This window comes from Limanda limanda, chromosome 17 (genome assembly GCF_963576545.1).
Source record: "Limanda limanda chromosome 17, fLimLim1.1, whole genome shotgun sequence".
In the NCBI taxonomy this organism is placed as follows: Eukaryota; Metazoa; Chordata; class Actinopteri; order Pleuronectiformes; family Pleuronectidae; genus Limanda; species Limanda limanda.
In genome coordinates, this window is record NC_083652.1 from 2,383,732 (window position 1) to 2,402,478 (window position 18,747).

General features: G+C 40.0%; 1 protein-coding gene across 2 annotated transcripts in view; it reads right to left on the reverse strand.

Moving 5' to 3' along the window:
• nbr1b (NBR1 autophagy cargo receptor b) overlaps positions 1-18,576 on the reverse strand; it is a 38,335-nt gene extending 19,759 nt beyond the window's left edge. For both annotated transcript variants that reach the window (XM_061089616.1, XM_061089615.1), the window contains exons 1-14: positions 18,338-18,576; positions 13,037-13,099; positions 12,126-12,144; positions 11,988-12,010; positions 10,357-10,545; positions 8,856-8,933; positions 8,523-8,776; positions 6,988-7,113; positions 6,284-6,490; positions 5,923-6,082; positions 2,776-2,859; positions 2,378-2,563; positions 1,508-1,624; positions 122-197 (exon numbers count right to left, since the gene is read on the reverse strand). In XM_061089616.1, the coding sequence (XP_060945599.1) occupies positions 122-197; positions 1,508-1,624; positions 2,378-2,563; positions 2,776-2,859; positions 5,923-6,082; positions 6,284-6,490; positions 6,988-7,113; positions 8,523-8,776; positions 8,856-8,933; positions 10,357-10,545; positions 11,988-12,010; positions 12,126-12,144; positions 13,037-13,099; positions 18,338-18,439 (1,684 nt within the window). In that variant the 5' untranslated portion in view covers positions 18,440-18,576. The remainder of the gene's footprint in view (positions 1-121; positions 198-1,507; positions 1,625-2,377; positions 2,564-2,775; positions 2,860-5,922; positions 6,083-6,283; positions 6,491-6,987; positions 7,114-8,522; positions 8,777-8,855; positions 8,934-10,356; positions 10,546-11,987; positions 12,011-12,125; positions 12,145-13,036; positions 13,100-18,337) is intronic.
• Positions 18,577-18,747: the final 171 nt, after the last annotated feature.

Here is an 18,747-nt window from a genome sequence, read left to right on the forward strand (position 1 = left end):
CTCCAGACCGAACTTCCCAACCAAAAAATGTTGTGGGCGGGGCTAAGTTCGTCTGGCACCCAGGCTACAACACACTCACTCTCTGGACCCAATCACTTTGAACCACTAAAACTCTTCTTACCAGCAGGGGTGTTGTTTGGGACACTCTCCAACTCTTGAACAATGTTGATGTCTAGCAGCTCAAAGGAGAGAAGATCCTGACAGATAAACAACATCAGACAGCTAATTAAAGAAGCAGTTGAGCGGCTTTAAGGGAAATATACGAAGTGGTGGTTTTGGTGGTAGATATATCCTGGGTTCTCAAGAGTTTCAAAACATTATTTAAATACAATGAATCAGTTTCGGTTTCATCTTCTCCAGTGTCACCATTTTCAGTTTTTCTCTACTACACATTGCGAACTGAATAGCTTTAGATTCAGGATAAAACAAGATATTTGAATACGTCAACATGTCGTCTAGTTGCACGGCTAGACTGTGTTGATTACTTAACTGAACTTGGAAATACCCGACATGCCATGTATGAAAAAATAACAGCAGTTAAGTAATTCATTCAAACTTATATATAAGCAACACACATGAACAGTTATAAAGGACAATCTGTTTCATTTTTATGAAAAACATTAAAAGTTTTCTAACTTCACTCTGCACCATACACTGTTTATATAAAGCTCTGCATACAACATCCAGCACACAAACAATAAAAAAGTGACAGTTTATTGTAGAACTGTTAGAGGAGGACTCACTAATGACAAAATAATCTTTCAAAAATAGCTCAAGAGCATTTACACAGGCCAAGAAAACACCAATGTTTAGAACAGGCACTGCACTCGTACGCATATTACAATCGCACAAGTCTAACTGCAAAAAAACAAACCAGAATATGTGCTTTTACCAGAATCTCAGTGGTTTTAATGTTGATTTTAACTTTACGAAAATGTTTTATTCTTGGTTTATTGAGTATGTCCTCATGTTTACCTTTATCTGTTGGTTTGGGTTATGGTCTAAAAAAAAAACGATCTAAAACAGGGCATTGTTAAATTGTGCAGCAAAATCACCATCCTCATCTTTAGAAGATGAGGTCTTAGAGGAGGGCTCAGTCAGTCTTGTCCAAATCATGTATTCCGAGAGATCCACTTTTTAAAAAGTTTGTGTTGCTTCCCTCTGGTCCTTTTAAAAGCTCATTTGTCCCTGCTGACATCTGCCTTTTTAAGGAGTCTGTGTGATTTTTAGAGTGTATATATTTACATTTAATTTATTGATTGTCTGTTGATGTCATGCACGGATTGCCAGCTATACTAGAAATTGCCCCTCTGGGATAATAAAGATTTCTTGACTTGACTTGATTTAAGGATTATTTCAGAGAGGGCTGATATCAGATTGGTACTGGGCATTGGCTAAGTTACCCTGTTCAGCTTGTGGAAGGAGTAGAAATAAAATATAAAAAAGTAAGTAAATATAACTTGGAGCCCTAATGCAAAGTGTGCAGCAGTGTTGTGATTGTTATTACCTGCGCAGTGAGCAGGTCTACAGAGGGGATGAAGTACTCTTCCTGGTCCACTGACATTAGAGGCAGCTCTCTAGAAGCTGCACCGGCTTTTCCATCCTTGGCCGCTGGGTTTTTACCCTGCATGAAGAAATGACAACCATTTCAGTTCGATTAGTTCACTTTTTCAATAGTATTTTACTTTATGTCTCATCGCGTGTATTTCCTCACACACTATCCACATATATATTTGGAGATAGTAGCCCAAAACACATAATAATATTGGGATACTGTTGTGGAAAATGCCACTGACCAGTGTCTAAGGTTGTGGAAATCCCCTGACTAGGTGTCTCACTGCTGTGACCTTGGCAAACAGGGAGTTTGCTACAGCAGACGGACACAGCAGATGGACACAGAGGAGGATTTCATATCTTTTTTCTTGTTACGTTTTATGAAGCACCTCTTTGTATTAGTTCTGGCATGTCTTCTTTTTTCATATTATGTGTTATGTAACGCCTCTTTGTATAAGTTCTGGCGTTTGTGAACTTGTGGCCAGTTGTTCCATTCTGAGCACCCGTGCTTGTTGTGTAAACTCTGCAGAGCTTACTATTATAAAGACTCAATGGCAACTCCAGTCTGAGAATTTCATTATTTCAAATCTCAAGATGAATTTTCATCACAATACCTATACAATTTTGTTTATAATAGTCCCATTATATATTGATAGAATATCAATATAATTATTTTCATTTATCACAGTTGTCGTCAATACCAGTACATCGAGGACACCCCCAATACATATAAAGTGTTTAAAGTATATTTATACAATATTTATTATTTATATGACTAAATTTCAATGAATTTCTTCAACATTCATCCACCTATTTCTTCTACCTGTGGTGTGACACAGGGTGACACCAGTATCCCATCAGCCATCATGGGTGCAGGGGCCAGAGGGTCGACAACAATACTGCACCACACCCTTGGTCCAAACTGCTCCCCAGCGTGGGCCAGGCGCCAGTGGGAGGTGTAGGAGCCCTCCACAGAAGGAGCACACAGAGCTACGCTCACTATCCCGACCTGAATATGCAGAAAAAATGAAGTGGGTCAGCGAAATCACAGGGAAGCAAGGATATGAAATACAAAGCAAGAGTCAGGAGGCAGTAATGTGCTGACGAGATCCATTTAATTCAGTGCCACATAGAGAAAGCAGCCAATATGATCTAGGTGAAAAATGTTGTATGCTTTTCTAAAGACAATAGAAAATGAAAACTTCCCTCTTGATATCTCACCTGTCCTGGCTGAAGGAAGGGAACAGACACTTCTCTCCAACGGTCCCCAGATCCCACCGCTAGGTTCCCCCACATGAACTTCAACTACAAGAAACAAACAGTAATGCTCATGTAAACACTAACCGTATGTAATGGTGTCTGCTATTCTGCTGTCCACTCAGTGTATCCATTTTGTTTCAATAGCCCACAGCTTTAGTGTTTTGAGTCTTAGCAGCAGCAGGCAGCTGATTTGAATGAAAGATCTCTGATAGACCTTTTGTCCACTCCCTGCTCATTACCAAACAGTAAATAGACACAGTCACTACTGCTGGGGACAATAGGGAGAAAGCCAAATATCTCACTCAGGAGCTGGTGGAGACGAAAAAAAGTGTTAAAATAGAATTCTAGACATCCAATTGTCTTTTGACATCCAATGGACACAAATTTAAATTCAAGTCAATCCTAATGTGTTAAAAGGCAACAGTTTTCTTATATCAAACTCACACAAAACAGAAGTTGTAATATTTGGTCCCTCAGAGATGCATTATCTAATGATATAGCTACTCTGGTTGACAATCGCCCTTCCCTCCAGCAAAACCACCAGGAACCAGGGGGTTTTCTTTGATCCAGATTTATCCTTTGATTCACATTTGCAATAAATTTCACGGACTGCCTTTTCATAACATTACAAACATTAGGCACATTCTGTTTAAACTTTAAAGACTCTGCAGCTTGTCTGACAAGAACCAGGAAAATAGATCACATTTCTCCTGTATAAGCTTCATTACACTGGCTTCCTGTTAAATTTAGAATATAATAAAAAATTATCCTGCTCACCTACAAAATCCTTAATAATATGTGACATTATATTACAATTTATTTAGCTGACGCTTTTATCCAAAGCAACTTACAATAAGTGCATTCAACCATGAGGGTACAAACCCAGAACAACAAGAATCAAGTAAGTACGATTTGCTTCAAAGAAGCCTAACTACAAAGTGCTACGTAATGCTATGCTATGTAAGTGCCATATAAGTAAAACTAACTGAAGTTTAGACGTTATGCTGTCCTGATGTCAATGGAGAGCTTGTTCCACCATTTAGGAGCCAGGACAGCAGAGTGTTTTTGTTGGGTGGCTAGTTGTCCCTCGCAGTGAGGGAGCAGCAAGCCGATTGGCAGATGTAGAACAGAGTGGACCGGCTTGGGTGTAAGGTTTAACCATGTCCTGGATAATATGACCATCATACCTTAAAGAGCTCATAGTTACATATCACCCCACTAGAGCACTGCGCTCCCAGCATTCAGGTTTACTTGTAATCCCTAAAATCTCTAAAAGTAGAGTAGGAGCCAGAGCTTCAAGCTATCAAGCTCCTCTCCTGTGGAATCATCTCCCAGTTTGATTTCGGGAGGCAGTCACCCTCTGTACGTTTAAGAGTAGGCTTAAAGCCTTGCTTTATGATAAAGCTTATACTAGAGCTGGTTCAGGTCTGTCTTGGACCATGCAGCTCTTGGTTATGCTGTTATAGGCCTAAATTGTGGGAGGGGACACATGGAACTTCTCTTTCCTCTTCTTCCCCTTCATAATATTAATGTCTCATCAATACACGGTACAGACTTGAATTCTTCACTCTGCTTTATCGTTTGAATTTATAATTACAACTAGATTTTGTAAATATACAATATGCCTACTCACATATACATTTACTGCAATACCTCTATCATTACTGCTCCCTTCACCTGTCAGAACTTTTCTTAATTATGAATACTTTACACATTGATACACCTCTCATTTTAATTAAAAACTGTCTTTTCTCATCAATGTTGAAAATGTTATTTGGTTGATGTGCTTTCTACGGAAGCGTATTGCATTCACTTGAAAAAATAAAAAAAGCTCTGTTTTTCCGAGATAAAATCCTGTTTTTCGAACTTTGTTATTTTCTGTTTTTACGAGATCAAAATCCTGTTTTTCTGAGTTGTTTTCTCCGGAAAAGGCGTTCCCTTAATCCTGCCTGAAGCTCTCACATGCATGGAGTATGGTTGCTGCTGCATCAGCCTGACCCTGCAACAGACTAATGTAGCTGAGCGGTTTGTTCTATTATCCTGTCAGGAGGCCTCAGCCGAAAGAGGACACGAGAGATGGTTATTGAATCGGGACATCACACTGGTTTATTTTCCTTCACACTTTTCTCTATCGATAGAAAACCTTTCCGTTAGAACCCCTTTCAAAACAAGAGTCCCAACTACCAACCTGCTTATAACAGGAACTACACATCAATCTTCTATAATAAAGCCACTAACGGGACAAAAATAAAAACTATCCTCTACCTATATGTAGCATATCCCCCGAAAGATGGTCGAGACTTTCGACTGATGTTTTCAGGTTTATTTGACGCTACGTCTATGGACGCTATACGTCACTTTCAAAATAAAAGCATGGAAAAAAATTGGAGCGAAAAACAGGATTTTTATCTCGGAAAAACAGGAAAAAAAAAAAGTTCGAAAAACAGGATTTTATCTCAGAAAAACAGGGGGGAAAAAAGTTCGAAAAACAGGATTTTATCTTGGAAAAACAGGAAGAAAAAAAAAAAAGTTCAAAAAACAGGAAAAATCCTGTTTTTCGAACTTTTTTTTTTTTTTACCCAGAGCTTTTTTTTTTTTTTCAAGTGAATGCAATACGCTTCCGTAGCTTTCTTACACACAACATCTATTGTATTTCTGTCTTCTGTCTTCTGCTGTGTTTGGTTTTAAAAAACAACTCATATCTGCAGCAAACGAGAGATGCAAGTAGCAGTGTCTGGACATCATTCACTCTCTGAGGTTTCTGCAAAAATGTGTCCCTGTTTAAAGTTTTTATGGTTGTTTGTGTATTATCTAGGCATTGGTTAAAAGCAGAGCTCTTACCTCTGACCTTCCGATTAGTGGATAATCTGCTCTTCCACTAGACCTGCAATTGCCGCCTTCAGCTTTAAACACAAAGTTAATGCTATTGAAAATAAATAATTATTGGAGATTGCTCTTTTTTCCTTCTAAAAGAAATATAACCTTCTCCCTCCAATGAAAATTGGGTCAGATGAGAGCGTATTGACCAACATATCCAACCAAACCGATGCTGCCAGAAGGATAAGCTCTGAAGAGAAAAGTGTAGAGGGGTACTGTAGAGGACTGTACCTTAGTATCAGCACTCCAGCTGATAGTCCCAGTGTTCCTCATCTTCCAGTACTTAATAAACTTAGTCCCAGGACGCAGTCGGGTTCCATCGGGTAGGTTCTCGTCCAGGAATGCAGCAGTCATGGTTGGAACCACCAGCGGACAGGGACGCTTTGGACGCCTGGGCAAGAGATATAATCTATTTATTCAGTATTTACTTGAAGCTTTTCGTTTAAAGATTTTTTATTTCCATCACTGTTAAAGCATAGGTGTTCATCATATGTGGTGCATCCCAGCAAATGTAAACAAATCTATATGTGAATCATTTTACATGTTTTCCTCTTGTTGTCCTCTCTGGAGCATGTGTTTTTTGGTGACCTACTCTGGGCTGTTGTGCTGGGTGGCTCGAGGCTGCAGAAGGACGGGGGAGGAGCTTCCATCTCTGTGGGAAGAGCTCCACTGTATGCCCCGCCTCTCCATCCTCAGCTGTTTGCGGATCTCTTTGACCTCAGCTTTAAGCAGGCGTTTCTCTGCTTTGAGCCGCTGCTTCTCCGCCTTGCGGAAACTGCGGTCACCACGCCTGTAGAACCTGAAGAGGGAAAACATAAAATGAGGATGAACTTGGGCGCACATGCTCAAATTGGCAGGGGACCCCTAAGTCAGGTAATATGTGTAAAGTGACATTTCCTATTAGAGAGTTAAAAACATTCCCATAAAATTTTGTACAGTGGTATATATAAAACATTTAAATCGTATTCCTTTAACCAGTGAAAATTATTGGGTAGAAATGTTGTATAACTGGAGACTGCCTCTGTTCATGTTGTAACAAAACTGCAATATTAGACTATTGATGTTTACGCACTCATCTTCCCCCTGCCTATTCAGTCAACTGTTTTTTTCTGCTGAGTATATTCTCACTTAATTTTGTAAGCAGAAATGATCTACATGTTTATTTGCATGTGGAGCGAGGAAGGGTCTGCATTGAATAATGTGATGATTTGTTTATATCTTCTAGAGGCTTCTTCCCCTTTACGTCAAAATACAAATTATTTAGAGAACTGAAGACAAGACAAAAAGGTGTCGTACTTGCTGTGGTCAGGGGCAGGTGATCCGTGTTCCGGGATGGACAGAGGAGTCCTCGCTCTCACCAGGTTGTGACTGGGATCATGAGAGAAACTGCAGGGTTCGCACAGAGTACAGGACGTACACACACTGATGAGAGACAGAGATGGAGGGAAGAAGGGCAGGCCAAGGAGAGAGGTACAGAGAGTGTATAGAGACAGTTACAAAAAGGAGGGTAAAGCAGAGGAGTGAAGGGTCATTCTAAAGAGCTGACATTGTGACTATGAGTACACAGTTTCACTTACTACATTGACAAATTATACCTTGGAATCCAATGACAGAGGACTGTTTGTTACTATATCATTTAACAGATTTCTGTAAGAACGAGCAAAGTGGCTGGAGTAAGACGTTTCAGGTTAACAGTCCCATCCTAATGTCTGAGATATCAGGGAAAGAATTGATGCCCAGGCCACACTGGATTCGTCACAGAACGTCTTGCTATTCATTCACTGCCTGTGTGAGACGCATGTCTCAGCAACATCCCAATCGTGGGAAAGTCGGGTCTCGGCTAGTTTCTATGCAAATCATGTCCGGTTCACAGCAAAATAGACAGTGAAATTAATCTTTGCCCACAGTTTGATGGTGTTTCTGTTGAGTAAGTCACAACATAAATGTTGAAACACTTCTTGTACCTGTTTCAAAGTAAAAGCACTCTAGCCTTGGTTTTTATTGTAATTGTAAGATCTGAGATACATGGCTTCATACCGTAGTGTCCTAGTATTTAGTTGAGTATATACGCCTACTTTTATTGAAGGAAATACAGTAGTCATACCAAAATCCCACGTAGCAGGCCGAACACTGTCTGCAGGCTACTCTGCTCCGTGCCCTTTTATTCTCTTAAAATATAGATTTGGCTTTCACAAAAGCTATACAAGATGAACTTTAAAAGACCTCACGTCAACATATAAAACACCATACACATAATTACTAATATGTAAGCTATGCTAGATCACAATGTAAAAAGCAATCCTTTGAATCAGCGATCATTTGCCATGGGACAGAAGTTTTCTATGAAGGCACTGTGGCCTTCATTAAGACCTGATCATTGTGTTATTGTTCAGTTAATAGCTGTGAAAAGACTCCACAATGATGATGTCCAGACACTGCTACTTGCATATCTCTCTCTCTCTCTTTCAATTCAAGAACAATAAGCATTTGTGAATAAAACCCACTGAGTCTCAAACTAACAAAAAAATCGTAACAAATGTTGACTGTTTTATGAAATTTAAACGTTTGCTGCAGATATGAACCAAACACAGCGATATATACCAAGGACCAAACTACTGTCACTCCTGTTCAGTTGTTTCACATTAAAAGTCTTACATCAAAGTGAAGGAATATGCCCATAAAACTGCAGAAAATGTTTCATTCACAGTAGCTTAATAATGACTAACTATGACAATGACAGCTGAACTTTGTTTATGACTTTTCACTCATTTAGGTGATGCACACATTCAAAGTGACTTGGAATTAGACAATAAGATGCTAAAAACATATACCTGCACTGGTAGCCTCCTCCGGTGGTCTGTCCCCTGCAGGAGGAGCACGGAGGAGTGGAGGAGGATGGCGCTCCAGGCAGGGTGGACGACACCTCAGGAACCTGCTGTGCCTCTCCCCCAGCTACTGTTTCCCCTCTAATTCCCCCTGCTCCACCTGCTGCCCCTCCCACTCCCAGGGGCTTGTGGATGCAGCACTGTCCAGAGAACTCCCTGCAGATCTTCTCCACCGCCTCCCGAACCACCTGGTCCTTAAACTACAGGGATGAAATCAGAAGAGTGTTAGAATACATGTCTTGGCTTCTCCGGTGTCCAGGGACGGTGTGACCTTTTTACCTTCTCCATGTAGGAGGTGAACCATGCTGGAGGAGTCTTGTCTTCTTCTTTGGTGCCTTTCACTTCTTTCATGATAACCTGATTAACAGGAGAAAAAGAATATTCAGTCAGTAAAAACTGCATGTTTACATCCTTATCAGCCTATTACCTCGGCTAGTGTTTCTTGCTTTATTTGTTTTCCAGCAGGATTAAGCAAAATCTACTGAATATAACTTGGAGGAAGGATGGGACATGGACAAATAAACAGCCATTCATTTTGGCACAGATTTGGACACCATCAGCCAACTATTTTATCATCCACAACACTTGATGTACATACTATAGTATTCTTATAGCTGTCTTTAACTTTATCTTCTGTCTTATCAACATCCCTCTAAAATGTACAGTAGCCTATATATAAGACTACCTTTTGAGGAAAATGTGGAGCAAGAAAAGAAGACCTGCAGCTTGTTCTATGAAGCAAAGTTTGTGGTTCTTGAGGTTATTTTGGGTTTTCAGTCACATGAAGTTGCTTCACTTTTTACAATGTCAAAACACCATGTTTACTTGCGATGAAGTAAAAGGCTCTGAGTATGTGCATTCACACCTGGTGATAACATGTGGCACCAAATGAGTCTCTTGATCAGATTTAAGATCGGATCTCACTATAGGCAAATAAACACGTACATTATTATGTTGTTTTTACCTAGTCTGAGGACACAAGTGTGTCCGATGTCACTCTTTGTGTGTATGTCTGCACAAGCTAGTGAGCAAGAGAGAGGTAGGGAGAGAGAGAGAGAGAGGTAGGGAGAGAGAGAGAGAGAGAGAGAGAGAGAGAGAGAGAGAGAGAGAGAGGTGAGACAGTCGTTGAATGAAACTCGCGCAGCTGAGCTGTTACCAATTTTAAGAAAGTATCGATCATTATGTGGTGATCAAAGTTGATATTGTGGCGGTGATTACAAACAAGTCGACGAAAAGACACCTCCGACTGTGGTCTGGTGCTATCAGGTCGCTATTCGATTTGAGTGCGTTCACACCTGTATTTAGACCTGTCTGCTTGTGATTGATCACAAAAAAACACGTTTTAATACCAGGTGTGTAAGGGGCCGTAGGCCGATTTCCTGATGATGCGTTCAATCTAATTCTATGACAACAGCTTAGAATATAATAAGAAGAATCAAAAACTAAACCCTTTGATGTCTTCTTTCAGAAGAATGATCCACATACTGTTGAATGTTTCCCATGGTTATGAATGAACATTTAAGACTCCTCTTCTCTCTGCTTCGGCACCAGCAACAGCCTGCCATTACCGAGGCCTCCATTAGCAAAAGTTTGCTACACATTAGACACTATTGTTGTGGGTGCTGCCAACAATTCACCGCCAGAACAGTAGGTGGCGAGACAATCAACAATACAGGTTTGTCCAAGATTTATCAGGGGCAGCTGAATTATCATCCCTGATGAATGAAGAAGACGCACTAACATGTACCCTACATGAGTTTCAGTTTGTAAGGGGTCTTACCATGCCCTGTTCTGGCACTGCAGCCTGGACCTTGCGGCTGACTACCTGGGCCAAGGTGGGGCAGTGCTGTGGGGGTCTGAAGCCCCGCTTTGGCTCTGCTCCACTGGCCTTGGTGGCGGGGACCCTCGTGGACTGACCTCGGGTCTCATACACGTTCATGTGCAGTCGGTTTCCCTGCCTCGCTGCACTCTGGGAAACAAGTGAATGGGTAAGTCACAACTGCTGCAATTTTTGGATGAATGTCTCAACTAAGCTGCATCTCTGTACAGATAACAACAGACACACTAGAGGAGTATCATGAATGAGACGGTGTCCCCTGAGGCATTGCTGTATCTAAGTATCTGTGTACATTTTTTAAATAGAGCAACAATATTTATACTTATAAGTGTGAGCTGCCATTATCTTTTGCACAGTTTTCTCCTGTTGGGTTAAGCAATTGTCTTTGCATTGGCTTTTTGTTACACAAGGGTTAGTCAGCATTTTTTTGGGGGGAGATATGGTCTATCGTTGAGCTGTGGGTAAGAACAGGTCCAGCTGCAGGCTAAACTAGACACTTGTGCTACGTGAAAACAAGTTCGGTTCAGCTGTACAGGCGCTAAATAGAAGATAAACCAGCTAAGCCTAGTGTTATACTTTTCACCTCTTTGAGGGTATAAGTTACATGTATTTCATATTCAGTGGGTGCATGGTGTAGAAAAGTTGTATAATAGGAACAATTTTTGTGTCTGCAGTTGTACATGTGTGCGTTCATAAGGGAGTATAGTTGAGGCTTAATGCAGGTGTCAGGGAACTATATCATCTTTATCATGGATGATAAGCTCAATAACAGGATGACTCGCCTGCAGGCACTGGGGCAACAAAATTATCATTTTAAATCATTGTTTTATCTCTGTAGTTCCACAATGAATTACTATTACTATAACAATTACATAATGGATCACATACAATTATAGAACTTTGTCAGTTTTTATAGTTTTTGTCTCAAAAGAACACACGATGAAAGATTTGACTTATTGAAATCTTTAACAACTTTTCAGCCTATTGAGACATAATATTACCAAGTTACTTCAACACATTGGTTACTCTGCTTGCAATATACTGGACATGTGGACTATTCAACCAGGCAGAAAGAAACTTCTAATAGGTCTTCTTAAATTAGCAGACTTTGTGATATATTCTTATCTCTATTTCATATTCCAATAGAGGCAACTTTATATCAAGATAATTATACATATCATTACGATATTCTCCACCATGTTAATTGGGTGCATTTGTTTTAGCAGCAGCTGTTATCTCCCTCCATCTTCATGTCATAAGTTGTGTCTCAGGTAAAAGCCATTTGTGCAGCGTCTGACCCTTGGGTTTGTTTATATTCTCTTAAACTAGTTTTGTACTGTATCATCACCTCCTCCAGTGTTACTCTGTAAGTAGCAGGAAATGCATGCATGAAAATTGATCTTTCCAAAATTGTTTGTATTGCATTTTTTAAGGTCTCAAAATTGGCTTTGTCAAGTAGTACTCTGTCAAGTTTCAAACAGGCAATGTGAGCTGAGCTAAAGTATGGTGTAGACTACCTAATTTTCCCTTAAGTATAGAAACGTGCATAGCAATTGAGCATGTCATCAACTTACCTTCAATGCCTCCTCATACTCCACTGGAACAAAAGCAGAAACAGATTTTTCAAATGACATTAGTATTCATGCAATGCTAAATAGACTGTTTGGTTTTGCAAATTATACTACTGTAGGCGACTATATCTGTTTACTTACCCTGACTGTTGATGGACACCTGAAGGTAGAGAGGAGAATCATTGTCATGTAAATAGGTCAGTTATTGATTTGGGTTATACAGTTTTAAGAATTTAAGGTTGTAATTTTAAACTGCTGTTTAGAGCCCCTTGAAAATAACTCATCTCAACTTTATCCATGTTGCACCATTCATACAAACAAATACCCCATTCAGACCTGGTATTAACATCCATCCTGAGTGAACGGCTCTAAACTGGTCAGCTCTAAAGCCGTGCTCACGGTCAATCCTGCAGAGGATCTCCTGCTCCTCCCGACTTACTGCAGACTTTATACTAGGGGGCCAGGTGGAGAAAGTCTGCAGAAAATCTGTAATTCAGTGCATGTCTGAAAGCAGCTTAAGTTTAGGTCTGAATGTTCACGAATTGTGTCCTCCATGCATTCTGAAATCAAATCGTTCAGACCACATTCAGATTCTTTCCCAAGTGTGAACACAAATGCATGTTGAGCCACATATACCCATGCAGCTCACATCAGTGACCAACTACTGTGTCAAAATAATTAAAATGTCTTTCTATGCCTCTCCGTGCCTATATGTTGATTTGTTTGTGGTCACAACATCGACACTGATAAAATCTCATTCCATTGTAGTGCTGCTCACAGCAGCTTAACAAACTAAACCAATAAAATAATGAATTTAAGTAAAAACAATTATAAAACAGTAAAGAAAGTCAAATGAAAACAATTGATAAATCGTTATAAAATAAAGTAAAAATTACTACAATTCAACATTAAGAAAGGAGACAGGTTACATAGGTTTCATAAAGATACCCTTTGGAAAACACTAGGAGAGCCAATATCCACGGCAGTGTGTTCCACAGTTTAGGGGTGTAAAAACAAAATGACAAGGAAGCAAACTGTTGAAAGTCTCTCACCTCCTCGTTCTCCTCGTCAAAATAGGTCAGCTGAAGGCTGCACAGGCCAAAGGAACGCTTCACCTGCACACAAAGAAAACACATGGACAGATGAGACGAGGACAGCGGACTTTGACTGTCAAACACATATTTTCATATAAAATGGGACCGGATTCATTTTCCTGAGGTGTGTGTCTTCTGTGTGTAGCCTGTGTTCATCCCTGCTCTGCCATCTAAAGCAGTGTTCAGTGGCTTCCCCTAACACTCGTGCTGAAAGCTGGACACTGTATCAAGGTAACACACTTCCCAATGTGGCTCCCTCTGTGACTTTAACATGAGCGACTGACGGCTACTGCCTCTTATAGTGTATAATCCACCAAATCATGACGAATGAAAAACAGATGCTGCTAATCCTTGTGCAGCAAACCCACTCACGTCTTTAAATAAATTTAAAAAAACTCAAAGTGAAGTGTGACGTCTGTGACTCAGCAGCACTCAGACAAATGAACTCTTCAAGGCAGCTGTGGCTCAGAGAGATGGACCATAAATCCCAGGGCGAATGGCGTTTACAATGTCAATTATTAAACTAGCAGAGTGCTGCTTGCTTGTCCTGTGTTAATGCACCAGAACCTACTTCAGAATTATTCCTTTTCAATATTGCGCTCAGGGTCCTCCTCAAACAGTTCTACAATATACTAGGGCTGCACCTAAAGATTATTTTTTTGTTTAAATTGATTCATCTTACAATTATTTATATTACTCGATTAATATCATAATAAATGTATCAAAAATAAAAGTTTAAAAACATGTGTCATTTATATTTATTTAATCCAGAATTAATCCAATTCTGACAAACATGTTTTTGTCAGATTTGTTTCTATTAAGGAGAAGAGAAAATGTTTTTCGAAACAAAAAATAGCCCAGTCTGAACTGCTATTCTGGCTTTTACAGTCCCATATCTCTCCAAAATTGAATGAGGGAAGAGCTTGTTCCATTAAAGTAAAAGGAATATATCAATCTACATTAAGCTGTCCAACAACAAAATAAATAAAAACCAAAGTAAAATTCAAGTAACCTTCTGGAGGAATATTAACACTGTGTAAATTCAAGTTTAGCTGTCTATCAAAAACCAATCTTGAAGTAGCCTCCCAGTTGTATCAATGTCTGTATGAAGTGAAAAAACTGACTGAGTGTTTATTATAAATGTTCACACTGAACTGAAGTGTACTCTGATAATAAAACAAATGTTCTTTTCTCATTTCAAGTAAAATAAGGTTTGCATTAAAAAAGGGCTTTTGAAAAAGGCATCTTAAAATAAGTGCTTAATTTTAGAAAAGATGTAGTTTGACTTTCCCCATGTATTCTTTTTCTAATGTATAACTACATTTTAAACCTAAACAATGTAAACAGACATTAACAACTAACCACCTTTAACTTTCCTCTTTGTTCCCACTTTCTCTGGTTGAGTGAACTATTCTGTGTGCTGCCAGGATTTACTTCCGTAAAGAGGAAAAAGCGGTTAAAATAAGACTATGGTAAGTGAGAGAAAAAGTGTGCAGGTTAAATAGAAACGCTCTGTTATAATCTAATAACAGGTCCATAACTTCTTCAAGCAATTTACAATAGAAAGTATGAAATCGATTAGATGAATTGTTCACAAGATAAGCATTCCTAACCAACCAAAACCACTATTACCTCATTTGATTCTCTTGTTGGGAGCCCTTTTCTGCTTTGAAGTTGTTTTACAGCATGTAATACAGACAGAAAGACAGAAAGACGTTTGTGGAATTAGGGTAGATAACTGTTCTCAGTAATTCCCTTGCCCTTGGTCTTCAGCCTAGACTCAGGTATAGCCAACAGGACATCATCTGAAAATCTCAAGCTACAGGCTAGTGAGGACTGTGCAATGTAACTTGGTGCCAAACCATGCAGTGCTGAGCGATAGAAAGAGTGATTTTTAAAATTGATTCCAAAACACAAAGGCAGTCAGTCTAAGTTTTCATCCAAAGTAACTTCATGTGGGAACAACACGCTAAGCAAAGACATCTGAGACCATAACCTGAGACAGGCAGAACATGGCTTTTCTTCTGGTGGAGAATATAGATTTCTGGTTAGAAGGAGATTAGCTGAAACTGCATGTAGTAAAATTGTGATGTGGGACTTCCAATAATTGTGGACATAATGAATGTACAAAGAAAAGCATGATATTCCTTTTTTTCTAGCTGTGACAGTGCTATATCAAACCTTGACAACAAATAGATATTAAACATTTTATTCAGTTCATCGATCCCTCTGATCTCCACATTTAATTGTTTTGTGACCTATGACCCCTAAGTGGTTCTGTACTAGTCACCGTTTTGCAAGACAATGAGTTACAGCTCTAACCAAGCCAGATGCATAAAACGTGACCTGTATCTGGTGTGGTGTGTTTGGAGTTGAACAGTCAAGCTCCATCTCATGTATCAGTATTATTACCATTGAATCGTACTTCGTATGCCACTTCTCACACAAACTTTGGGATTTATAAAAACAAAGTTGACGGGAGAAAGTCCACACTTGTGCGCTAACTCCGACCCATACGTACAAACATTTTGGAGATGGGAAAATGACGATGCAGACGTAAGGTGGTGATTTGAAGCCAGATAATTGATGCACTTCATCATTACCATTAAAACAAACAGCATTATTTGTGCTTGCTTGCCATAACTGTTCCATAAGAAGCTTTAAAAAGATAGTCAACAACTTACAGCAAATATGTTCTGATACCATTAAACAGCAGAGTTACAGAGCTGAGTCATATATAGTTTTTAATAATATCTTCTAACACTGTACGTGTATGATCAAGGACAAGTGTGTGTTAAATCTTTGCATTGAATGTGAGCGTGCCATCAGGTGCACAAGAGATCACTCACTAAAAATAAAGAAAAACTATCACTCTGCCACGATTGCTCTAAATATATAAATACTGCGGTGACACTCATGCTAATGTTGCATGATGGATGGATGCAAATATATATAATGCTTTTAACTGACAATTAGTATTTTAACCTGTTAATACGATCCGTCCAAAATATATAAATAAGATACAGTTCCCAAGGCTGGCCAGTATAGCAAGGCTCTATCTCTGCATTCCTGGCCCATCCCTACGAGTGGGTATCCTCCACGGCAGACCTTTACCAGACTAGTCTCTGTTGCTCTTCACACATGAACTGGTCACCACATCTAAAGTATTTAGTTTTTAATCAATGATGTCAGATCATGACTCTGGATTGTTCAGGTCACTCTAACCCTGATATACTGACTGTGTGCATCAGCACAACACGTCTTGTGTTGTGTCAAAGTTAAAACATGTGTCTCATAACCTCTAGAGAATAAAAATAAGACAGGTCCTGTTTGTTTCCTAATAACATGTGATCAGTGATGCTGTTTATGGTCACAGGTCAGAGGGGGAGTGAGGAGAAAGCAGACTCCAACAGAAACTTTGACACAGGACGACAGGACCTTTAATGAGCGTCTGTCCTGAAGCAGCGGTGTTATAATTATTCAGCGGCAGGACATCTCTAAAACAATGAAGGTAGCGGAAAACCTTAATCGATTATGCTCTGATCGATGCAGAGTCTTGCACGTCTGCATTGTGATGCATCTAAGAATCGAGACATTTTCGCTTCTCTAATGTACATGTATTTAAGTTTTACATGCCTTATCCTAAATTTTGCCTATATTTATTGGTAAGAACATGAACCTCAGATTCAACAAAGCCTTCTATCTTAAGAAATGTTTGTATATGATATGCGTAAACATGACAAATGCCACCTTTGCATATATGAGCAAGCCATAGTACCATTAAGGCTAAACTTCCCGCCCTATGTCATAAAAGTGTTCATAAAAATGTAATAAAAATAGTAAAAAGAAGTAGAAGAACTCAGTTTGTGGGTTTGGAGATTAGATTCCTGATTTCATATATTCAGACAGGAAAGTCTAGACATTTTAGCAGTGTCAGAACGGAAAATTAAGAGACATACTAAAGCAGTGCTGTCATCCTGGGTAACCTGTGGGTCGCACTGTCACTGAAATAAAACTAGAAATTAAAATAACTTGAAATAACCTCTACACAGCAAAGTGATTGATGACTGCAACAGGAGGAGGTCAGAGACTCTACCTCTATGACTGATATGGCTGAAAAAATGATGTTACACTGGTATGTATTGTGCTGGTGCTGGATCAGCTTTGTTTATGGCGTCACTACACATTGTGCAGCATGTTAAAATAGTAGCAGTGCGTATAGGACACTAGTCTCCATCTTGTGTACAGGTTGACTCCTGAGCCAGGAAGTTTTAAGCATAACATAAATCAACTGGAGAAATTGTAGGTAAACTAAGAAAAATAGCTTACATGGTGAAAATCAACGATATGTATTGATTCAATGAAATGTACAATTAAGTAGTGAAAAACTTTGAATAAAAGTCACCTAATTTGCTGTGAACACTACAACAGGTTTTGACCACTCGACCAAAGTTCTGTTCATACATCAAAATGAGGACAAAATGTGCATTATACAGTTGATCTGTTAACTATTATTAGGATGGGTGTTAAAACATTTTTGCATCATTGTTTCCAAAGTGGCAGTCGATGCTCGTTTGCAGTTGTGGGTGAAATAAATGCGGTAAGGCTGAACACAACCAGTTGTGTATATTGGCCCTGACTTTAAACAGGTATTATGGCGAGAAACCTGCTCATTCCTCTAAGACTTAAACTTAATCCAGGTTACAATATCCATATACATGAATAACAAGATGGATTGTGATATTATAGGGTGCGCTTTGTTGTGAAGTTCTTAGTTAAATTCATCCCATTTGTCAAAAATGAAACAGGGATGGCAGGGATGTATTGTGGTATTAGGCCTACACCTATACATTCATTGTCAAAACCAAATATTCCTGACTGTAGCTGCTGCTATGTAATTAACAGCTTTATGTTGACTGGCTCACAGGCCAAGCATACACCTCAGATGGTGGATGTGTGATTCAGACTGACCACAGTGTGTCCATGACGACAGGTCGTTATAATAATAACACCGGAAGGACCTGTATCCTCCCTGTCCTCTGTGACTCTGGTGTCTCCGCTGTGCTGGGAGGATTTTCACAGCTTCCATAGTTGCAGCTCACTGGGCACGAGCTGCATGCTGGGTAACCCAACGCCTGATTCAGCGACATCTGTGTGCATCACCAACAGCACCTATGAAGCTGCCACCGCTGAGGCACGACCACGGTGAGCAGCGACCGTGGAAAGAGTGAATGTGAGCGGGCAGACTCTGACTCTTACCATGGCCTCCATCGACTCCCAGCTCTTGGTCTCAGATCCCGACAGGAGGAAATTCTTGGAATTTCCCCTGAAATTCACCTTCAGGTTGATGTAGAAGTCCATGGCGTCGCCTGTCTGCGATTTAACGCATATTACACGCGACAGACAAGGAGCGTTGTCGCGGACCAACGACGGCTATATGGCTTAATCTCGCCGATCCAGTCCACTGTGATTTATCCGACCGGGGGGATGAGGCGTATTTTGTGTTTACATCAGCGCCCTGGGCACGCCCACCGTGCACCACGTGTCCGGAACAGCGAACGCCACTTCCGCTACTACGTCACTGCGCAAAAAGGGTCAGTGAGTGAAGGCCGGCGCATGCTTCTGCGTTTTCACGGGCCCGGAGACGCAAGAGCCCCGCCGGGCCCCTC